The 23,549-nt window shown below is 40.4% G+C and overlaps 1 protein-coding gene across 1 annotated transcript; it reads left to right on the top strand.

The window, feature by feature from the left end:
• Window positions 1-3,175: 3,175 nt before the first annotated feature.
• On the top strand, window positions 3,176-5,534 carry LOC131028871 (phosphoglycerate mutase-like protein AT74). The gene is made up of 2 exons (XM_057959244.2): window positions 3,176-3,904; window positions 4,598-5,534. Exons 1-2 carry the CDS (start codon window positions 3,442-3,444, stop codon window positions 5,008-5,010), a joined length of 876 nt encoding a protein of 291 aa, XP_057815227.1. The 5' UTR covers window positions 3,176-3,441; the 3' UTR covers window positions 5,011-5,534.
• Window positions 5,535-23,549: the final 18,015 nt, after the last annotated feature.

Here is a 23,549-nt window from a genome sequence, read left to right as displayed (position 1 = left end):
CGTATGATTCTTGTCCCCACCGTCTTCCGTGTTCTAGTAGCGACACTTGGTGCCCCCGTGTTGCATGTTCCAATTCTCTTTTTGTGCTCAACTTCGGGTCTCCCCTGAGTCGCTACGATGGTTCGTGTACCAGAATGTTGTTTGCACTATGATTTTCTTGTTTGGTAGGTGCAGGGGTCGCCATGATGCAGTTGGAGTAACAACATTAAAGGTTATTTTCGCTGGGTAGCATCTCATGGAGTGCCACGTTGGGAGATTCCTAATCAGAAGTGGTTGCTAGGATTTTGTTGATACTTTTGTGTTGTTTGTTGAGGGTCAAGGGCTCTATATACACCTTCTTTTTTGTTTTTTAAAGGGTTCAGAATTTTGGGAGAACTGATTAGACTTTGGCTCATTGAAAAGACTTTATGTTAATTAAATTAGGCGAATGATAAACATATCAGATTGTGCCTATGGCCTCTGTGGTTGTTTTATTTGAAGCTTAGTAAATTGACTGATGTGTTGTATTCAGATTTATTAACTTCTATGATATATGTTGTGAGACTCTACAAATTAAACTATGTTTTAGGACTTGTTATCTGTTGGATGAATGGTGAATGTCATCTAATGTTGAATGGAGTTTAGTTTGATCTTGTTCTCTAATGATGTTGAGTGTGTAGATTGTTGAATGGGCTTTAAAACTGCATGTATCTGGGTTTAATATGTTGTTAGTGTTCCAAAAATATTCTAGCGTATCGCCTGAGTAATGTATCTTTTTAAGTTTTCCTCTTCCCCTTTTCTCCCCCAATTGTATGAAGAGTTGGCTTCTCAAACCCAGAGGTCATTTAGTGAATCTTGTGCAAAAGGTCTCCCATCACCGAATTTCCCATAAGGTTGTTAGCGTTTAATGTAAAATTAAGAGTCAACAGAAGAAATCGATGAAGGTTTAAAAGAACCTAAATTTCAAGCCATTATAGATGCTCTTCTCACTACTGACTGAAATTGATACTTTTTTATGCTAGCACAACAAGGAGCTAAACTACCTCCTGATTTTGATCTTTAGATGTTAAAGAAACTCCACCAATAGACTCTATCAAGTATGGTATCAACTCACTAGTTGGGTGACCTCACTCCCTCAATAACAGTGCATCTAGGTCTTACAATCTAATACATGATCCAATCAAACCCTAGGTCAAACCTAGTCAAACCCTAGCTTTAACACATATGTAGGTTCTTGTCAAATGCACAAAAGCCTTGCAAATGAATAATTTCTTGTCAATAATGCAATAGCTAATCAACTACACAATTTTAACCCAATATACAACTTGCAAAAGCACATAAACGCTTCAAATGTGTAGATGTACTCATCAATAGCGTGGTTTCTAGTCAAATGTGCAAGTTAAACCTTCAATTGTACGTTACCCAGCCTAAATCCCTAAGTTGACCCTAAAAACCTCAAAAAATGCATAAAATTTGACCTAGCGTGCTTTAATATTCACAAAGTCAAGATAGTCAACTCACAGGTGGCCCATACATCGTTGGTTCCTCGAAAGTCCTCACTCATTTCGCTTGATGATTCACCAAAGGAACACCTACCATCACTTTCCAAACCCACTAGTATCACTTGAAGGTGTAAAGTGAAATGTCAAAATGGTACTTGTGGATCCCTCCCCTTAACTTTATATCCCTCCAATTGACCTAACTTTGCTTGTGGAGCTCCTTGAGGTTCCCCTAATCCCTTTGCTCTACCCATTTTAGTCTATTTCATCTCCTATCATCGCTTCAACCTATTTCCTAGCCTAATATTTTTGTCAAGAAATTGACCTCCTTCGAAAAAATTTGTCATTCAATTTCTTGAGGGGGCATCATGCCTCCTTATCTCGATCCTTTGGGGCATACTAAGGCATCTTCCCTTTGAATTTTTTTTCTATTCTTTGAGAGAATGCTCAAAATTGCATTGTCTCAAAGAGGGGCAAAATGTAGACACCAAAAATTAACTCTTCCTCTGTTCATCAATTCTCTTCAATAATTAAATATTTTTTAATAATTTAATTGACTTGTTAATTTTCTATTTTTCTCTAATGTTAACTATTTTTTATTATTATTTGATTAATTATTCAATTTCCCTTTAATTAATTAATTGATATCTTCTTCCCTCCTCTACCCCTTTAATAATTAAATAATTAAAATTGTTTAATAATCTAATTTTCCTCTATAGTTGAATGAGTTATTTAATTCATCCCTCTTCCCTCTTAAACTAGGTAAAAAGATGAAATATATATTTATTGTTATCTTGATATTAAAATTATTTAATTTCTCCCTTTTTCCCACTCACCTCTCCACTCTCTTACAACCACAACCGCTGCCACTTGCCTTTTGATTCCTTTCACTAGATTCCCACTACTCTCCTATCATTGATCTATCTCCCTCCAAATCTATAAATTTGAATCTTTGCCTCCATTTTCTTTTTTAACCACTATCACTTGAGCTCTTCTTCTATCTAACTCTTTATGCTTGGAGATTTCTAAGGACAATTATATCAATTTTTAAATAAGACTTGAAGACTATGGAGATTTCTAAGGGAGTTTTTGTTTTATGCTTATGATTTTGATGTTGTCATGTTTATTACTTCTTTGTTATGAAAGTTTGCTCGTATTCTTCACATTTTCTATAGGATAGACTAGATTCAGTTTTGATTGGAAGGTTTAGTGGTTGCCTTGAGAGAATCATAATGTTTAAATGTCTAATCTACAAATACAAAATTCCAAATAAATCCATTCATTACACAAACTAAAAAAATTTAAAACAATATAATAATTATAATTAAAAAAATAAATTAAATTCTCCTTAACTGAATTCTATTCTTATTGTATAGACACCACAAATCCCATTAAACTCAATGGTTCTTTATATAAATAAATATATAACTTAGTGTTCTTCTAGTTGTAAAGGCACAAATGTTGGAATATTGAACTTGGTTTTTTTCTAGTTGTAAAGGCACACATGTTGAAATGTTGAAATGTTGAACTTGGTGTTTTTCTTGTTGTGGAGGCACTCATAATGTTACCCAAATTGTTCATCTAGAAAGATTGAACTCAATGATACATAGGAAGTTTATATCGAAAATGTCAAAAATTCTCATACAATTTTCTTCCAGAAGCATTTGAATTCACCCGAAACCTTCTTTTTCCTTGAATAAACAAGGGCTAGAAACTGGTAATGAAGGCTGACACCGAAAACCTACCTGGAATCAGTGGGCATTCCTGCTGATCGCTGTGCACACACAACGCACACGCCTTAAAGATTATCTTCTACCCAATACGGAAATGTCAAATAACAAACGCGGAAATAGTCAAGAAGAAAATCTTAGTGAACAAGGAATGAAAAAACATTTGGAAGCCAACTCAGCAGCTTTCCAGAAAGTCTATAAAAAGTCGGGAAAGAAATTGAGAGATACAAGAGATGGCAGAAGAAGATATTGTGAAGCAGAAGAAAATGTGGCTGCCGCGCAGGATAATACTTGTGAGGCACGGCGAAAGCGAAGGAAATGTGGATGATTCCAAGTATACACACATTCCAGATCACCAGATCGGGCTGACTGATCAGGGTATGGAGCAGGCACAAGAATGTGGAAGAAGAGTGAGGGAAATTTTAAGCGAGGAAGGATCAGAGGACTGGAAGGTTTATTTCTATGTGTCTCCATACAAGCGGACGCTTTCTACTCTTAAGGGAATCGGTAGGGCCTTTGAGAGGAAGAAGATAATTGGTGTGAGGGAAGAGGTTCGGATCCGGGAGCAGGATTTTGGGAATTTTCAGGAGGAGGAGAGGATGAAGATTATTAAGAAGACGAGAGAGAAATTTGGGAGATTCTTTTATAGGTTTCCTGAGGGGGAATCTGCAGCGGATGTGTTCGACCGTGTTACAAGTAAGAATGTTAGATGTTTTAGGTTTTCACCCTTTTTTCAGATTTTAGAATATATTTTTTCTCATTGTAGACGTGTAACGTTCCTTTGGTATTTGGTGTATCCATAACCCTGTGGGAGTCCTTAGGAATTAAATCTGTGGCATTTTTATTGTCCAAAATATAGGAAAGACTTCTGACTGCAGATAATTTTAATTCTTCAGATCCCAAATACGATTGAATTTTTATCTTCTTTAAATGGTAATGGAAGTGTTACTTTTGACCCAGTTGAATTTGTCATTATGCCTTTCTTTTTGGAAATTTTATTTAATTGAAACGTCCAATTGCAGGATATGCGCTGAATTAAATGTATTGCTGTTTTAAATGTACTGAATTTTTGAACCGTGCCTTTGAGTTAATTGTGGTTTTCTCCCATCATTCAAATGAAAAGCCCTTGCTTGGTATGTCATAATTGATTCTCGTCGTGCTTCAATCTCTGTATTAGAAAATAAGAAGTTGAATTGAATTGAATTTAACTTCTCATTTCCTGCATTATATTGTATTGTCTAAAATGCTTCATCTACCAGGGACTTAAAGTTTCCCTCTTCATTTTTTTTAAGGCTTCCACATCTAAACCGTAGTATACAATGTCGTAAAGTATCGAGTTAACATTATAAATCGTATAAATTAAGCAAAATTATTTTGACGTATTTGCAGGTTTTCTTGAATCATTGTGGAGAGACATAGACATGAACAGGATCAATCGTCATCGGAGCTCTGATCTGAACTTGGTGATAGTCTCGCATGGATTGACATCAAGGGTATTTCTGATGAGATGGTTCAAGTGGACTGTAGAGCAGTTTGAACATCTCAATAATCCTCAAAATTGCGAAATAAGGGTAATGCAATTGGGATTGGGTGGAGATTACAGCCTTGCTGTTCATCATAGCAGAGAGGAGCTTGTGGAGTGGGGTCTTTCCGAGGAAATGATTGTAGACCAGGAGTGGAGAGCCAAAGCTAACAGAGGGCAGTGGAATGAGGGGTGCCCCTGGTTCTGTAATGATTTCTTCGATCACTTCAAAGATGATGAAGAAGGAGAAGGAAGCAATAAAAGTAACCATGATGAGTAAAGGGGTGTAATGACACTAACATGGAACACACATCTAAAACTAATGGAAGGTCTCTCCTAAGAACTGGTGAAGATAGAATATTTATTCTAATATTGAATTTACAGATTCTTTTTAGGAAATTGGTTCCAAAAGATTCATTGAGAAAGGGTCTTTATGTTAATGTGAAATGACTTGGATTATATTAATAATCGCTTTTTAATATGTAGTTGGAAACAAACTCAGAAAAGATGAAGATGTGAGAAAGTAATCGCTTATAAGAGATACAACTCTCAGAAAGAGATGGTTTATGAGACATTATTTACAGCAAAACATTTAATAAAATGAAAGCATACATTGGAGTGCAACCCCAAGGTTTGATGCCAGCACATCCTCTCCCCAATACAAACATGTTCCCTTACTATCAATGCCATATCTGATTTCTCATAAGTTATTTGTATGGTTGCCATTTCCTTATGACAATACGACAATGAAAGCAGGGTGCTGATATTTAACCCATCAGGTGCTGCTAAGAGAAATTTGAGGAATCTTGCAGGTGAAATGGTCTTGTTACTTTTCTCAGAATAACTATGAAAAACTAACTTGAAATTTGAAAGTATAATTATAAGTACACTTAATACACCCTCTAATTTCCAATTGCCAATAAAAACTTTTAAAAAATAGTGACATCTAAAAGTTTCTGATCTGGGTGTACAGTACCCACTAAAATAATTTGCATTTGGGAAAAATTTTGGAGGTTTCCATAGTCCACATAATCTAAGGTAATATGCTTCTTTAAAAAAACGGGTCTAAAATTTTTAACATGACTTTCAAACTGCCCTTTGTGATCCATCATCACAAGGTTCATTGAGTAATTAACTCTCATTGAATTGTTGTTTAATTATACCATGATGTATATATTCTTGATTTGGTGTCCTCTATCCTCTCGCATTTTGTTCTTCCTCAAATAAAATAGTTGACATAAAGTGGCATTTTTACAATTGATGGAAATAAAAAACGCTAGGCTGCCTATTATCATAGATATTATTCCTACCTTCAACAAAATCCTGCTCCATTAACGTCATCTTAATCTCTATGTTTAATCAATGAAATAGATGGCAGCGAGTCCATCCTATAGCTGTGGATCCCCAAACCCTAATATTCTTCCTCTAGTTGCACTGGGTTTTTTTTAAGCTGTTTTTGGCATAGCAGCTCCTGTCACCCCATGTGCCCACTTAGATTGGAAGAAGCAGCTATACATTTAATCTAAGAAAAAGATGGCTGTAGCTTCCTCCTGTAGCTGTAGACCTCCAAACCCTAAATATGCTTCCTCTATGGGTACAGGGTTTTCTGTTGCTGGTGCTAGCACGGCAGCCCCTATCATCTCATGTTGTGCCCGCTTGGTTAGGAAGCAGTTTTCGAAGGCATCTTTTCACAAGGCAGTGGGTCATGTGTAGCTGTAGATGCTAACCAGGCCTTTTCTTGTTAGAAAGAGGTAATTGTTTAGGGACGAAGGCATCATTAATGTCCCTTTCGTAAACCAAGCCTATCCCTTACAGGACAGATATGTCCTTCATAATGGTAGTTACGTTGGCAGCACCAAGGGAGTCGATGATGGAATGAGTATCTCAGTCCCACCCATTGTTGTCGGGTAATTACGTATGTGTTAATTGTGTTAAAGGTCGGCGGTTAACTGACGGTTGCCGGCAGTTGGCACCGAGTAACCATGCCGACACCTATATAGTCGTCCTTGTTTCCAATTTGTAGGAGGATAGTACGAGCTTGATGTTATCTGATGTACTAGCACATGTTATCAATGAGAATGCAGTATTGAGTTCATCTATTTGTCTGCATCTGTGTATATTGTCATATTTTGGGTTATCTGCAATGCACTAAACACACACTCACATCCGTAGGGAAAACATCTGGCGTCGTTGCCTAAATTAATCTCGAGCACGGGAACATACTACATGGCACATGGATAATGGGACAACCATTGCCCGAAGGGACGAGCAATAACCTTGACGAAGAGCCTGAAGAACTATTCGAGGGAGAACTAGCACTTATGAAAGATTTCTCCTGCATCCTCCAAGCAGCGATCGAAACACACGTGCGAAGAGAAGCCACCACCGAGGATGTTCCAAAGGATGTTGTGTGGAGTGCGCTTGGTATAAGCCCTGCGGTAAATCGTTTGATGAGCAACTTGCCTAACCTTCTGGCACGAGCATTCTTGGCTCTTCAAAACCACAAGGAAGACACCTATCGGGCAAATCCTTACAGGAGTTTTATGAGCTCCAAGAAGAGGAGCGAGGGGTAAATAATCCCTGAACTGTGTACGGGTGAAGGAGAATAAACAAGAACACTCCCATTGTAATGAGTGTGTCAGTGACATACATTATATATGAGGGATGAATTAATAAAAATGTTCTTTTTAATATGATGTCTTGTTCTATTTCATAAGGAGAATTTAAAATTAATGCCCAATCTGCTAAATAAGGACAAAAACAAAAAGGAATACGTAGGGGACTCTAGAGCCGCCCAACGAGCATTAATTCTCGAACAACAAGCAAAACGAAGAAGAAGATTCAAGAGGATTGTTGAGGAAGGAAGCGGCAGAAATGGCAGCAATGGCTCTGGCGAGGGCCAAGATGCGGTGCTAATCGAAACCACCGGGAAACGGTTGGGGGATTTGTCCCCCACATTGGAGGAGATCGATGACGAGAGTGCGGTCCATTTGTACACACCATTTAGGGGAAACGAGACGACAAGGGAGAAGGGGACTGAAACCGAGAACAAAGAGGTCGGGGATACCGGTGCGGCCGAAGGTGTTAGAGGGACATAGGGGCACAGGACGAGAAGCAATTTGTTTGGCTCGGCGACATCTAATCCTAAAAGTCAAGAGTCATGTAGTAGGAACCAATGCACCAGTTTCTAGAGAACCAACCTCTGGAGGGTCGGGTTCGGGAGGCACACGCAGAGCGCAACCAAGAAGTGTGATGGCAAACAAACAAAAATTACCAAAGTTCGCGGGGGACGGAAAGGAAGACCCCGTACAACATTGCCATACATGCGAGACCATCTAGTCCGCCAATGGGGTGGTGGACCAGGCTGAGTGGGTGCTGCAATTTTCGGCCACACTGAGGGGAGTAGCCATTGATTGGTACTCTGACATAGATAAACAAAAGGTGACTACATGGCCTAACTTACAAAAAGAATTTCAAGCAGAGTTTCGGCTACTACGAGACGATAATGAAATTGTGGCCGAAATCTACAGTACAAAACAAGGCAAAAAGGAGACAGTCTGTGCATATGGTCGGAGGCTGAAAGAGTTGTTGGGGAAGATGGATAGCTAGCCAGCAGACGGGCTGAAGAAGAGATCGTTTATGGAAGGATTGAGGCCTTCCCTTCGAAAATAAATGAAGATTGTACCACCCACATCATACAACGATGCGTACAACAGGGCGATGGACCTGGAGAGTGAACATAAAACATCTAAAAAGAAGAAGGACAAATCCTCGTCCGACGAAGACGACTCCTCGGAAGAAAGCAGCAGCAGCGGGGAATCCAGTAAGAAGGTCTAGGCGCTCCAGAAAGACATGGAGCGAATGATGAAAGAGTTTAAAACAATGAAGGGGAGCACGAGCAAAATCGAGGAAGGCGATTTATGGTGTATTGAATGCAAAACTGACAGGCACACGAAAGGTTCTTGCCCGAAGAAGGCCTGCTGTGACATTTGCCAAATAATGGGACATTCAACAAAGGAATGCCCTTATAATATGAAGATGAGGAATCAACAGATCCTCTTTACACAAGAGCAGTCGTCAGCGTCCGCAGTAGTGGGCACGTCCCAGCCCACCAATAACAATGCATCATCTGGCGAGTACCGAAACAACCGACAGGGAGGAAAAAGCAATAACAATAATAACAATAACAACCGAAGCCGGATCCAGTACGACACAAAAGGGCGACCAATGATCTAGTGTAGGGCCTACAACTAGTAGGGGCACTTCGCCAGAGACTGCACAACGGAAGAAACCTCGCAAAAGTTGTGTAAGTGGTGTGGACCGGGAGATCATGACGATGGAAACTGCCCAAAATATGGGGTCAACCTACTAAACATCAAGGGCACGAGGACGGAGGAGCCGGTGTTGGCTCTCACAAGGTCGAAGACAAAGAAAGCCACCTACCCTGACCCACGTACGGAGAAACAACTAACACTGGAGGCGAAAGCCCAAGTGGAGAAAGAGATGATGGCACAATAGAGGGACACCTACGAGGAGGCAGAGGAAAATATTCTGAAGCAAATGTTGCAGATAGAAGTACCCGTAAAAGTGAAGGACCTTCTAGAAACAATGCCTCAACTACATACGGCACTCTTGCGTTCAGTACAAATAACCACGCAAAGTCGGATAACCCAGGGTACGGATGCCTCTGGCAAGTCGGCAACAGACCCCTTGATCCTGACATTGAACAACGGTCGACATCTAGCAGTCATGGAAATGGGCATACTCGGGATCATCCTAACGGACACCATTGTAGATGGTGGGTCTGGGGTAAATGTCCTTCCTAAAGAAACCTGGAAGAAGCTTGGCAAACCGACACTATGGTCACCAACTTTTAACTAGCTTGGCACGGACCAACATGGGATAAAACCCTTGGGAACGCTTATGGCGCAACATGTGACGATCGGAACACAACCATTTGTCCTGGATTTTGTGGTGATCTCACTTAAGAAGAAGGGCTATGACGCCATCTTAGGGAGAGGGTGGCTGGTCAAAGCAAAGGTGAATCACAATTGGAAGAAGAACACCCTCTCCACGGAGAAAGATGGACGGAAGTACGTCATTGACCTCATGAACCAGGTCGTCACCGAGGAGCTCGCATTGGACTCTAATTCAGAAGACTCAAATAGATGGGAGTGGGATTCCTACGAAGGCAGAGACAACATGGAACCAAATAACGAAGGAGTGTTTGAACTGGACGATTGCTAAGAGGATGACATATGCTCATTGAATGGACTCTTCCATAGGCAGATGGAGGATTATGAGTTGTTCCAGTGTAACATGCTCTAGATAGAGGAGCCAGAGGAGAACAGGTTTCCGCCAGCGTTCGGAGAGTACACGGAAGGGGACGCACCCGTAAATGAAGCACCGGCACACGAGTTCGACATGACAAAACCCATTCGATACGAGGAGCCTTCCGTAAAAGCCACAAACCTCGGTGAAGAAGTTGTGCCTAAGAATATTCTGGTAGGTGATGATTGGAACCCTGTATTAAAATTTTTCGCATTTAAAATTTTCATGGAATATAAGGACGTGTTTGCATGGAGCTATAAAGAATTGAAGGGCATACCACCAGAACTATGTGTACACCAGATTCCTTTGGTACCGGGAGCCATACTTGTACGGAAAAGGTCGTACAGGATGAACAAGAATTATGCGGCAAAGGTAATTGACGAGATTGAGCGTATGCTCGAAGCGGGGATCATTTTTTAGGTATAGACCAGCAAATGGGTATCCCTGATAGTGATATCCCTGAAGAAAGAGGCCAATCAGATCAGAATCTGTGTAGACTTCAGATGCCGCAATGCAGTCACTATCAAGGATCTGTTCCCTATACCATTCACCGACACCATTCTGAAGGAAGTGGTCGGGCACGAAATATACTCGTTTATGGACGGATTTTCCGGTTATAACCAGATATCCATCGCAGAGGAGGATAAGTTGAAGACAACCTTCATGGTGGAAGATGGCGTCTATGCATATAACAGAATGCCCTTCGGCCTATGCAATGCGCCAGCAACCTTTCAAAGAATAAATCTCCACATCTTTGACAAAATATCGGTGGGCAACTTCAAGGCTTTCTTAGACGACTGGTCAATTTAAAACACACAGGATGCACATTTAGCGGCCCTCGAGGAATGCATGGAAAGATGCAGGAGGGCGCGACTGGCACTAAATCCCAAAAGGTGCAAATTCATGGTCCCCCAAGGGAAGTTACTGGGGCACATCGTATGCAAGGCTGGACTAAAAGCCGACCCGGACAAGGTTCGGGTGATCGTGGAAATGGAGGCACCAGCGGACGTCATTGGAGTGAAGTCCTTTCTCGGACACATCGGGTACTATAGGAGATTCATCAAGAACTTCGCTCGAGTTTCATACCCACTGGACAAACTGACACGGAGAGGAGAACCGTACACGTGGGGAACGGCGTAGGAAAAAGCATTTCAAGAACTGAAGACACAACTGGTGGGTGCGCCAATTCTTATGTACCCGAACTGGGACAAGGAGTTCCATGTACACGTGGACGCATCCAACTTTGCAATCAGAGCCACATTGGCACAAGTTGCGGACCACGAACTAGACCACCTGGTTTACTTTACGAGTCGGTTGTTGTCAAAGGCCGAAAAGAACTACAGCACCACGGAAAGAGAAGCCCTGGGGATGGTGTATTCGGTCTAGAAATTTCGGCACTATCTTTTGGCAACTCCATTTACATTTTATGTGGACCACCAGGCATTGATGTACTTGGTCAACAAGTCGATCATCCAAGGACGGATCAGTCGATGGTTACTCCTCCTGCAAGAGTTTACATTCAATATCATTGTCTGACCCGAGAAAAGCCATGTGATTGTTGATCAATTGTCAAGGATCAGGTCTTGCGAGCCAGCTGAGGGAGTCAATGAAGACTTTCTGGATGCTCATCTATTTCGAATTGTTGTCTTGCCTACTTGGTACACCAACATGGGGGAGTACCTTTCAACGTCATAGTTTCCAAAGGAGATGCTGCCAGGAGAAAGAAGGAAGTTGGTGCTCCGTTGCAAGACATTTCAATTAATCAATGGCCTCTTGTATAAAATGGGACCTGACCAAGTCCTATGGCATTGTGCTGTAGAAGAAGAGGTTCAGGGCGTCTTGAGGGAAGCACATGAAGGGCCGACAGGTGGACATATGGGGCCGGATACAACTGCCAGGAAAGTGTTGTTGGCAGGACTTTGGTGGCCGACACTCTATAACGATGCCCAGGAATGGGTGATTAGTTGTGATACGTGCCAATGGGCCGAAAGGCCACTTAAGAGGGATTTCATGTCGCTCAACCCATCGCACACACAGGAGCTCTTCGAACGATGGGGGTTGGATTTCATCGAACCCTTGAAGCCAAGTAGAGCACGTCGATGCAAGTACATCGTGGAGGTGACAGTACTTAACAAAGTGGGTCGAGGCACGAGCTCTCCCAAACAACTCAGCAATCAGCACGGCAAAGTTTATCTATGAACAGGTCATCACTCGATATGGAATTCCTATCCAGCTGACGAGCGATCGGGGGGGCCACTTCGTAAACCACATCATCCGACTGCTAACCACAGAGTTTAAAATTTTCCACTCCCTGTCAAGCCCCTATTACCCTCGAGCGAACGGGCAAACCGAGGAAACCAATAAAATAATAGTGTTTGTCATTGATAAGTTGTGTGGGGTCGAAAAAGATGATTGGGAGGAACGACTACCATCGGTGCTCTGGACCTACCGAACAACATATAAAGTGACCACCGGCCAAACCCCTTTTCAGTTGATGTACGGACAAGAAGTCGTGGTGCCGGTGGAGTTCATGGTGCCGAGTCTTCGGATTGCCATCGAGAATCGGCTGGGTGACATGGAAAGCCTAAGGGAGAGTTTGTACGCCTTGAACAAGTTGGATGAACGGCGAATGATGGCATAATGGGCCATAGAGGCGGCCCAGCAAAGACGGAAGGTTTGGCACGACAAGCATCTTAGGCGAATGAGATTTACTTCGAGGCAATTAGTGTTGAAATTCAATGGGTGGAACGAAAGCAAACATGGTAAATTTAAAGTACGATGGCTAGGTCCCTTCAAGGTGCGCCAGGTCAGTGCAAGCGGAGCAATTAAATTGTGAACGCTCGACAGGAAGGAGGTGTCGGATGCTATAAACGAGTCGAAACTAAAATTGTATCACAAGAGGCATTTGAAGGACCCCACCGGATAAGCAAGTTTTTTTTAAAAAAAGGAAAAAATTGCGACCATATGGAAAAGGCCATATAGCAAAAAAAAATTGAAAAATAAATAAAAATAAAAACCAAAATTAGTACGACAGTACGGAAAATGTCGTACAGTCGTACGGAAAAGCCATTATATTGGAAAAAAAAAGGTTTTCTCACAAGATAAGTCCGTACTATTGATCCATACGGTATGTTGGGGGAAAATTCGTACAAAATCAGTACAGCACACATAGATAGGAGCATTTCGTACATACGATGGAGAAAAGAAATTTGCACATTATGGAATATGATCTATACAGTATTAAATCAAATTCAGCACATCATGAAATGAAATCCGTACGTGCAGAAGGTGAAATCCATACGGCCAAGGAAGGCATTGAGAATAGAGTGTGCCAGAGAAGTTGAGATAGGGTATGAATTCTGAAAAGGATATAAGTGTGCAAGTAGGGTACAAATTCATCGATGGAGTTAGGAAGCAGGAAACTGAAGAAGTTAGATTGGAGGAAGCAGTTACAACAATCTGAGAACTCAGTGGGACAACCGTCTAGAAGGAGCAGAATGGCGGATTCGAGCAATGTCGGCAAAGCGAAAAAGGTGGCGCAACCAGATGAAGGAAAGAAAGCAATGCCAACAAAATTTACAACAGAAACAGTTACATTTGAAGGTTTGAGCGGAAGTGTGTGTCGAACATGGTGGGTGGAAGCACAAACCCTAGATGACACTGCGCTGAAGACATCATTGTGCAGGGCACGCGTGCATTGGGCTATACCGATGCCTGTTTTCGCCATACACGACTTTGAGCCATACCTCCGCATGTTAATTAAAACCTATAATGCAGAGCTACGAGTATTGGCATTCAAATACCAAGACATAGATATTGTTGTTTCCTTCGCACCAGACGCTTTCGCTCAGGTGTTTGGTATTCCAGACGAGGGCAAGGAGGTGGATAGGAGTGCCACGAAAATGTCCGCCGAGAGGAAGACGCAACTCCTACAGTGGATATGCCGCAGTGATTTGTTAGCAGCCGAATGGGGGGAGGATAACTACACCGAAGGGTAGGGGTTTGAAGAAATATTTCATCGTACCAAGAGGGTGGCAGTGTTTGCTCGATGTAATCAAGAGCCGCCTCACGGGAGCCAGCAGGACATTTGACACAGCGGTACCTATGATCGCCTTGATGGATGGATTGTGGAACGGCACGGTGTATAACTGGGCGACGGTGCTTTCAGATAGAATCAATGAATTTTTTACTCTGAAGCACAAGGCATTCTACATGCCCTTCCACACCATCGGTATCTTCTTAGATGCAGTACGCACATAGGTGGCTCTGGAACAATGGGTATGGAAGCCGAGCAGTAACATTGACCCCTTGCAGCCCTCCATTTTTTATTGGACCCACCTCGAAACCTCCACAAGTGGTGGAGATGCACAATCTAGTAAGAAGCGAAGGAGACTAGTCCAGGTGACCGTTTCTGAGAGCGAGGCAGAGACTGCAGAAGAGGTTGATAGTAGCAGTGGGGAATCCGATGATGGTTCATCCAGGAACAGTGGTGGAGACGATGTGTTTCGCCTTACAGGTCGGAGAGAGGTGCAGAAGAGCCCTTGTATGGGTGAGAGTGTTAACGGCACGGTGACTTTTGGACATATACCTAGAGGAACTCAGGGGCCTCTATCTGGTAGGGTCAAGACCCCAAAGGGAGCCAAGACAAGCCACATCCTCTTTACACCGATGTTTTTGAGTGTGGATGGCCAGGTGACGCCACTCTCATGTACGGGGGTGACAGTTGGTGTCGTTCCAGCAGTCCCTGTGTCGGGTTTTGGATAGTTGCATCCTCCACCAGCACAGGTTCCCGCACAGATGCCAGCACAAAGGGTTGTAGGGAGTACGCCCTCCTCCGTGGAATTGGCAGAACAAACCTTGAAGGGAGGTGCGGACATGGCAGAGGATGAAACCTCTATGGATACATGGTTGGGTCGCTATGCAGCTCCCCCCTTGACGCTAGTGGGACCACCGCCCGTATCCCCACGACCACCTCTGAAGATTGTTGTGAACTTGGAGGGGGATAGTTCTTCTCCCCAGCAAGAGAACACCAGGACACTGCATGAGACAGAGGGGTTGGGAGAGGAGGCCCCTTAGCTAGATCTACAGATTGGGGACCCTGCAGAGAGCCAACCCAGTGGGATGGGCCATTTTTTAGCCAAGGTTGAGGCATGTGCTCGACAGTGGGCGACTTCAATGCAAGAGCAGACCCTCGACCCGCCAGCCTTAGAGGGTCTCCTCGTATTTTCCACAGGGAGGCTGCGCCGAGGTGTTTGGGCGATGTTTTGAGGACAGGGGTTGGCCTGAGGTTGAGCTCCCTACGATGTTGGAGGAGTGGCAACATTCGAGGGTGGCTAGAGAGAGTGGGATGCAGTCCCTACTTAGGAGAGTGGAGCAATCTATTCAGGATAGTTATTATCAGCTCAAGAAGACTCAGCACAGTGCGGAGACGGCGTGAGTGGCTGCCTTGGCAGCTCGAGCGGAGCTGGCCACCTGTGTTCCACCTCTTGAGTTGGAGCTTGCCCAGTAGCGAGCTAGGGCTAGTAGCCAGGAGGAGGAGTTGGCATCTGCCACAGGTGAGCGAGCATTGTTGGAGACATGACTCACTTCTACCTTGGACGAGCTTGACGAGAAACAAAAGGAGCTTATGGAGGTTGTCCATATGGTGAAGCGGTCAAGGGAGCGGTAATTGGTCGCCGAGAGCGATCTTCGCCACCGTACACAGCAGGTGTACCAGTTGCGGGAGTAGATGGCAACCACACCAGCGAGCCCTTCTTCATCAGGACACCCTTTGTACCCCCTTCGTCTTGAGTTTCTTTTGTTGTATATGTTACATCATTCCCATTTTGGTTGTATGTCGTCCGAAGACGACCCTTCTTTTTTGGGGGGATGACGTTGTCGGGTAATTACGTATGTGTTAATTTGTGTGTTAAAGGTCAACGGTTAACTAACGATTGATGGTAGTTGGCACCGGGTAACCGTGCTGACACCTATATAGTCATCCTTGTTTCCAGTTTGTAGGAGGATAGTACGGGCTTGATGTTATCTGATGTACTGGCACATGTTATCAATGAGAATGTAGTATTGAATTCATCTATTTGTCTGCATCTATGTATATTGTCATATTCTGGTTATCTGCAATGCACTAAACACACACTCACACCCGTAGGAAAAACACCCATTAAATCATCTAGTGCATTTTCATCTTGAGAAATGTTTTGCCTCAGTTTGTTGACGGTGCAAGGCATGCAGCTACAGCTTCTTTGGATGTGTTTTTTTTTAATGTGAAGGGCAGTCAAGACTTCTCGAGGAGTGAGAATATTTAAACCTTTTAAGTGCTCAGGGGCGTTCGTTCTTTAGTCTTTGCGGTGGAAGTTTTCGGAGAAGCTTACCATGCAGAATATGGTGTGATTTGTAGATCTAATAACTTCTATGAATCATCCTGGTATGCATAAATGGTTGTCTAGTAATTGGACATGACTCATGGAGAGCATCGTAAAAATTTACCACTATGCATGTGGTGTTTTCATAGCAATGTTTGAATCCATGAAGGATAGAGATTTAATCCTCAAGGTTTTTCATTCTAGAGGCAAAATTCTCTCCTAATGAAACCATGGTTTCTAGACTTCAACCTCTTGATAGAAACCTTCAAGGTGGTTCTAGTATAGGTTTGGGCTTTCTAACCTCCACTTCATTTTAGGATTGAATCTTGCTTGGAGAGCATTAGGCACGGCCTTGGGAGATATATGTCTACTACTATGTAAACTTCACCCATACCGCTTTCCCTCATATTCAAGTAGGGATGGATATGTCAAAAGATCTCCCTATTGAAATCATGCTTAAAGTGGAGGGTTGTATATGTTCACAAAAAATAGATTATGAGAATATTGTCATTTAGCTTCAACACTTCTAAAACACAAATCTCTTGTACAAGCCTCTTGGTGGAAATATGCAAAACGCCATCAATTATTTGTTTTGGGTTTATTTGATGAGCCATATCAAATGGCCAATGTACCTTTTCAAAATGTTTTGCTTTTGAGCCATCTAAAAATATTTCAACTAAACCCTCTATGGTGCCTCTTGAAAAACTAACATTAATGACCACTATGGTGAATAAAGATATTCCTCTAGCATCTTGTAAAGACCTTTGAAGGTTGTTCACATGCCTCTTGGGGAGGTTGTTTTAGCATTCCCCTTATTGTCTCTTAGGCAAACAATATTTTGAGTGTATACTCCCTCTATGATGTAATTGGTATTGCAATTACATACATAGCTAGATAGCTAGATGTGGATGTTTTAAAAGAGATGGATTGGGCTTTGATTACCAATAAAAAATCTACATCTTTTAAGAAAGATCCCTCTCAAATGACATTGAGATCATATGGAAAGAATGTAATGTCCTTGTTTTAAAATAGGATTCAATAATAAATGCTAATAATAAAATTAAAATAATTAAAATTTAGTTAAAGTTTAATGAATGGTCAAAAAGTATGAAATGAAAAGTTGTGACTCCCTCAAACATGTGATATGAAAACAAGAAGAGAACTTCATTTGAAGGGAGAGATATGGAGAAAGGAAGAAAGAATGGAGCATGTGAATCAAGGGAGGACTAAGGAAAGAAGAAAGGAATGGGAAGTAAACAGGTAAGTGGCTCTTTCAAAAGGGTAGAAATTATGAAGGTTGTACTCTTTCAAAGGGTGTTAATTGTGAAAGGTCGTGACTCTTGTCTAAGGGCAGACATGATGAAGAGGTGTGACCTCTCCCTCACATTGGAAGATATAAAGAGGAAGAAGGATCAAATGGAATGGAGGGGAATGAAGTGGAATTAGAGGAGATATAGAGAAAAAAGCATATGGTGGAAATTGAAATAAGATTTGAGAAGGGAAGAAGATAATAAGATGTGCAGATCTAGAAGAAGATATGCAGATCTTAAATGGGATATATGAAGATTTGAAAAGCAATAAAGATATATTTGAGAAGTAAGAGATAGGTGAAGATTAAATAAAAAGTGAAAGGGCAGCAATTGTTGCCAAACAGATGTAGTTTTTCATAACCAAAGGGTGTGATCCTTTTTCTCCAGGAAGGGTATAAAGTGAAGGAGACATCATTTGAAGAAGGATGGAACTAAGAAGATCAATCGATCAATTCAAGGGAGCATCAAACTTCAAAATTGATTTCAAAATAATAAAGAGAGGAAGCTAGCATACTTGATAATGGTAAGGACAAGATTTAGGGTAATCCCAAAAGGGGACATTACAATTGGTATTAAAGCTTTGATCTTACCATCTTACAAGGAAAAGATGAATCAAGGAATCATTCTAGTCAATGAGAAGATATCTAACAATACATGTATTTGTGTGGACACTCTATGTTTGCAATATCCATGGGTATGCTTCATGTTTTTATGTGTATGCTCTATATTTGGTTCATACCCGATATGATTACTATAAGCATATTCCTATCATCGTGAAATTTTTTATTTTATTTGAGAATAGGGAGAGGAAACCAAAGAAATATGAACTCGTTTAGAAAGGAACATTGTCTTTAAGGTCATAGATGTGTGTCATGCTTCTAACCCTCATCGTAATATATAAGTTCTTGTTTTAACGTTAAGGGATATCTCTGATATTGTGTTAAACATTTACAAAACAATGCAAAATGAGGATGAGAGAAAACTTGTATCAAAATTACAAACCTTGCAATTTCCAGTCATTGAGATAACTCAAATTTTGAATTAAGGACAGAGATATACACCCTAAGATAATATCAAGTAGCATAGCAAAAGGTGTATTATGAATCATATTCCATGATCATTCAACTATTGCTCAAGGACAAGGAATCTTGGGAAGGGCAAACTGTCATGCCCCCGCCATGACACCTACATTCGCACAACTACTAAATGAGTCAAGAGACACATAAGCATAGAAAAATGATCTTATTTCTAAGAACTTACAATTTTGAAAAAAGCCCGATCAGACCAAACTAACAGCAAAAGGAGGAAATAATGGTTTTTTAAATAGCATCTAGGTCAATACGTAAACATTAGACACATATGCATGTATTAAGGTTGAACAACAAATCCAACAAATCCCACGTGTGGGATATGACATGTATATGTATATGGCCTAATAATTATGCATTATTAAATGTTAAATATAATCATATATATATGACAATTCCCTTATAGAATTCCTATCCATTGGGCTATCTCTTTTGGAGGGGAGGAAAGTACTTAGCACTTGAGCAGATTAAGATCATCGTTTCAGATTGCAACATACTAAGTCAACAACCAACATGTGGGTTATGACATGTGTATATATGCATATGGCCTAATAATTATGCAATATTAAATGTTAAATACAATCTTCTTAGTGATTGTACGTAGATATTAGAATTTTTGACATATCTTTGCCTATATATATATATATATATATATATATATATATATAGCAATTCCCTTAAAGAATTCCTATCCATTGGGCTATCTCATTTTGGAGGCGAGAAATGGAACAAAAAGCTACCGAATTAGCCCGTTTTTTGTGTGTATCCATTGAAGGGTTTTGAAATGAAGGGGAAAAGTTTTCTGAATATACAAATTGATAGATTTCATATCAATAGATACCAGAAAAAGTTTTGACATAACATTTGTCTGGTGTATATATATATATATATATATATATCCATTGGACTATCTCATTTTGGAGGGGAAACATGGCACATACTAAGGATTGCAAGCAGTTGAGAGTCTAGTTATATATATATATCCATTGGGCTGAATTGGGCTATCTCATTTTTGAGGTGAGACATGGTAGATACTAAGGATTTCAAGCAGCTAGGAAGCCACACTGGTAGAGACACCCCAAGTAGTGTTGGGAGGCTATATATATATATATATATATATATATATGGCAATTCCCTTAAAGAATTCATATCCATTGGGCTATCTCATTTTGGTGGGGAGAGATGGTACATAATAAGGATTGCAATCAGCTAGGAAGCCACGCTGGTAGAGACACCCCAAGTGGTGTTGGGAGGCTGGATGAAGATTGATGCCCCATGCTCTTGGGCTAGGTGGAACAACTCAAGGCACCTTGTGTGGTCTCCCAACTAGTGCTCCAAAATGATGATGAGATGGTTGGATAGAGCTTAAGAGGGTTTAATAATATAAACAAAACATTGTTTTAATATCTTTAGAACCTCTTGATTCTAAATTTCTTGTTGGTTAATTAAAGATCGTATTGCCCTTGGGACTTCAAATGTTTGTTCTTGCCACCATTGCTCCTAACTCACTCTTTAAACAAAAAGATTTATGCCAAGAATTTATAGTGTATTTATGACAACACTTTCAATGTATTTATGACAACAATTTCTAGAGTGTTTTCTACACGCATACATCATTGACAGATAGACTCATATTAGTTCAATGTTGTACACAGCATTTTCTACTGTGGTGACAATACAAAGAAGCAACATTTTTTGATGCCTTGTACATAGTTGAAATCTAACCTATCATAAAAAAAATACTCTTTAAGACAATGTTTGCATTTGTGATTGTCATTATTGCTGACATACAATGGTAAAGTGCCTTCCGGTTATAAATGTATTACTAGGATAACAGGTTAATAGCAACCATGCAAGTGAAAATGTTTCAAATTATTTTGATTCATGTTCTTATGGTGCAAGGAGAGCGAATAATATTCGAGGCAAGGAACTCAGAGAGTATCGTTAGGCATGCAAAACTATGTACGAGGAAAGGAAACAAAGACATTGATGTGCCCAATGATAAATAGCATTGCATTTCAAAACTTGTGGTCAAGCAATATAGCTAATTGATCATTGAATGAGATGCGACACAAGTGACTCGATTGAAGTACATGATTCAATAGCAAGCTAATAAACACGACAAAGATATACAAATTTATGGCAATGAGGTTGCAAAAAGCTAAGACAATTTATAAATTACCTCACAATCTTTGAGTGTTTCCAGAATAGTGTGAGTTTTTTCATCAATGTTTCAGATCACACACTGTGATCCATTATCAAGGTGATAGAGAGCAAATAGAGAGCATACAAAACTGAAAAGATGACCAAGAAGCAGACCAACGTAGCTAAAAAGGACGAAAGTGGCACAAAGAACGAGAAGGGGTGACAAAACCCCTAAAAAGGGGGAAAAGAAGTAGCTTTCTATTTTTCTTTTTGTTTTGTTCTTTTCCTCCTTTTTTAGGGGTCTTGTCACCCCTTGTCATTCCTCGTACCCCTTCCCTCCTTTTTAGCTACCTTGGTCTGCTTCTTGTTCATCTTTTCAGTTCTACATGCTCTCTGTTTGCTCTCTATCATCTTGATGATGGATCATGGAGTGTGATCCGACACATTGATGCAAAAACTCATACACAATCTAATCCAAAACCAATCAAGATCGATATCTCATAGATTGTGGAAACTTTAAATCTATTGGTTTTGTTGTAATTGTTTATGGTTTTTGCCACATCCAATGCACCAAATTAAAAAGCAGACATATTCAAAAAGATGCTACTATCTCAATAAAAAAAGTTGAACAAAACAAACCACCAAATTGACCTTCATAGTACAACACCATTGAAATATTATAAACTACATGGTGAAATTCTAAGATTGATTAAGTAGTTTTTCATATTACAAAATGGTCATTAGGGGCATATTTTGAAGCCCCGCATGCAAAGCAAAAGGGCCATACACCATCATTACAGTATCCCTAATGGTCCTAATTATCATAAAACCATTATTTACTTATTCGTGCAACCATTGAAAAAAGTGGTTGAACAATCAGTGGAATTCAATTAAGCTCCCCTTTAACTTCCTATGTTTGACATCGAGGGAATTTGAAGTCAAATATACTTCTAAAAACATTTAACTTCAATTTTAACCATGTGGATATCAAATCATATGCTTACCATGTAGCTCATGAAAATTTTACAAATAAAAGTGACAATCAACCAGCACACCAGCCGCATCACACAACAAAATAATAATTATAAACATAAAGAGCTACAACACAAAGAACGATGTTTTAGCAGGCTTGTTGGTTAAGAAGATCAAATTTAAATAATAGCAGCCATTAAACAACAGTTGCCTGGAAAATCATAAATCTATACTAGCAACCATTTAGAACCATCAAGAAAAAAATTGTTTCTGTAGTCTCTTTGAGACCTAGCAGGCAGAACTTCAGGCAATTGATTACCTCTTAAAAGAATGTTGATATCTTAGAAGGTTGATTATCTTCAATGTTTTGAGGTTTCTACAGCATTTACTTAGGAATTCCTATCTTCACCCCTTCAACGTTTTGAGGTTTATACAGCATTTACTTAGGAATTCCTATCTTCACTATGTTTGGATTTGTAGGTCTCTGAATATTGAGTCCAGCTTCCAGACGGTACGAGCTTGAACGGTCAGCACTTTGTTCTTTATTTGAGATTTGTGTTGGCTCTTACTTCCAACCCTTCCAGACCCAACATCAAGAGAGTGATGATGCCTTAAAAAGAGACTAATTCAATATACAGTGATTTTAAACTAGTAATTTTGATTATCAATGATAGGGTTAGATTTCATTATCAAAAATCTAATTGACAATTGCAAACAGTGTTCTTAGAGAGGGTCAAACTACTTTTAGTAGTCTCTAAAACCAGTTGGCATAAAGGAAGTTAAAAATGGTAGTCTGAGTTCCAACTTCTCAGCGATAAAATAAAAAACAGTGGCTCACACAAATCTTCCTTAGCCATTTTGGCTGCTCAAGACTTCTGGGCAACCCATGTATATTAATAGATTGTGTGTGCCAAACTGATAAACCATGTTGCACCTAGCAACTTATTTCATATACAAGACTCATGAGCCCATCTGTGTTTATTGCATTTACTAGGCTGCCTGAATAAAGAAGCTAGATTCAAGCGAGTATTAATTGTCTACATACCAAGGCACCCATACAAGACTCGTGAGCCCATCTGTGTTTATTGCATTTACTAGGCTGCCTGCATAAAGGAGCTATATTCAAGCGAGCATAAATTGCCTACATACCAAGGCACCCTTGCTAAATATAATTGCCTGTCTAATGAACTCATCTTGTATAGTTAAAACAACCACACCTATGTTGATCAGACAAAAGACATTCTAAAGAGTTCTCTCATTTACTCTATGGTTATCTCATTGCTTTTAAACAGACCATCTCGGAGAACAATTATTGTTGCACCTATTTTGTTTGGTTGTGATTAGGGCTCGAGGTCGACTTAACAGTAATTTACTACAAGTGGAAGGAACAAATATGTGAAATAAATTTTGAACCTAGGGATAAGCATAATTGGAGAAAAAGCCAAGTTTTTAATCATATATTAGCCATGGATTTAACACCACCAACAAAATCAATCATTGCAATGGAGTAAAATACCTAAATTAAAGATAGTACCCAAATCCCTTGCAATGATCCAGATATTGCCTGCAAAAACCCAAAGATGCTACCAACTTCATCCATTTAAAAGAAAC

This window comes from Cryptomeria japonica, chromosome 8 (assembly GCF_030272615.1).
Source record: "Cryptomeria japonica chromosome 8, Sugi_1.0, whole genome shotgun sequence".
NCBI lineage: Eukaryota > Viridiplantae > Streptophyta > Pinopsida > Cupressales > Cupressaceae > Cryptomeria > Cryptomeria japonica.
This window is presented reverse-complemented; position numbering and strand designations above follow the sequence as displayed.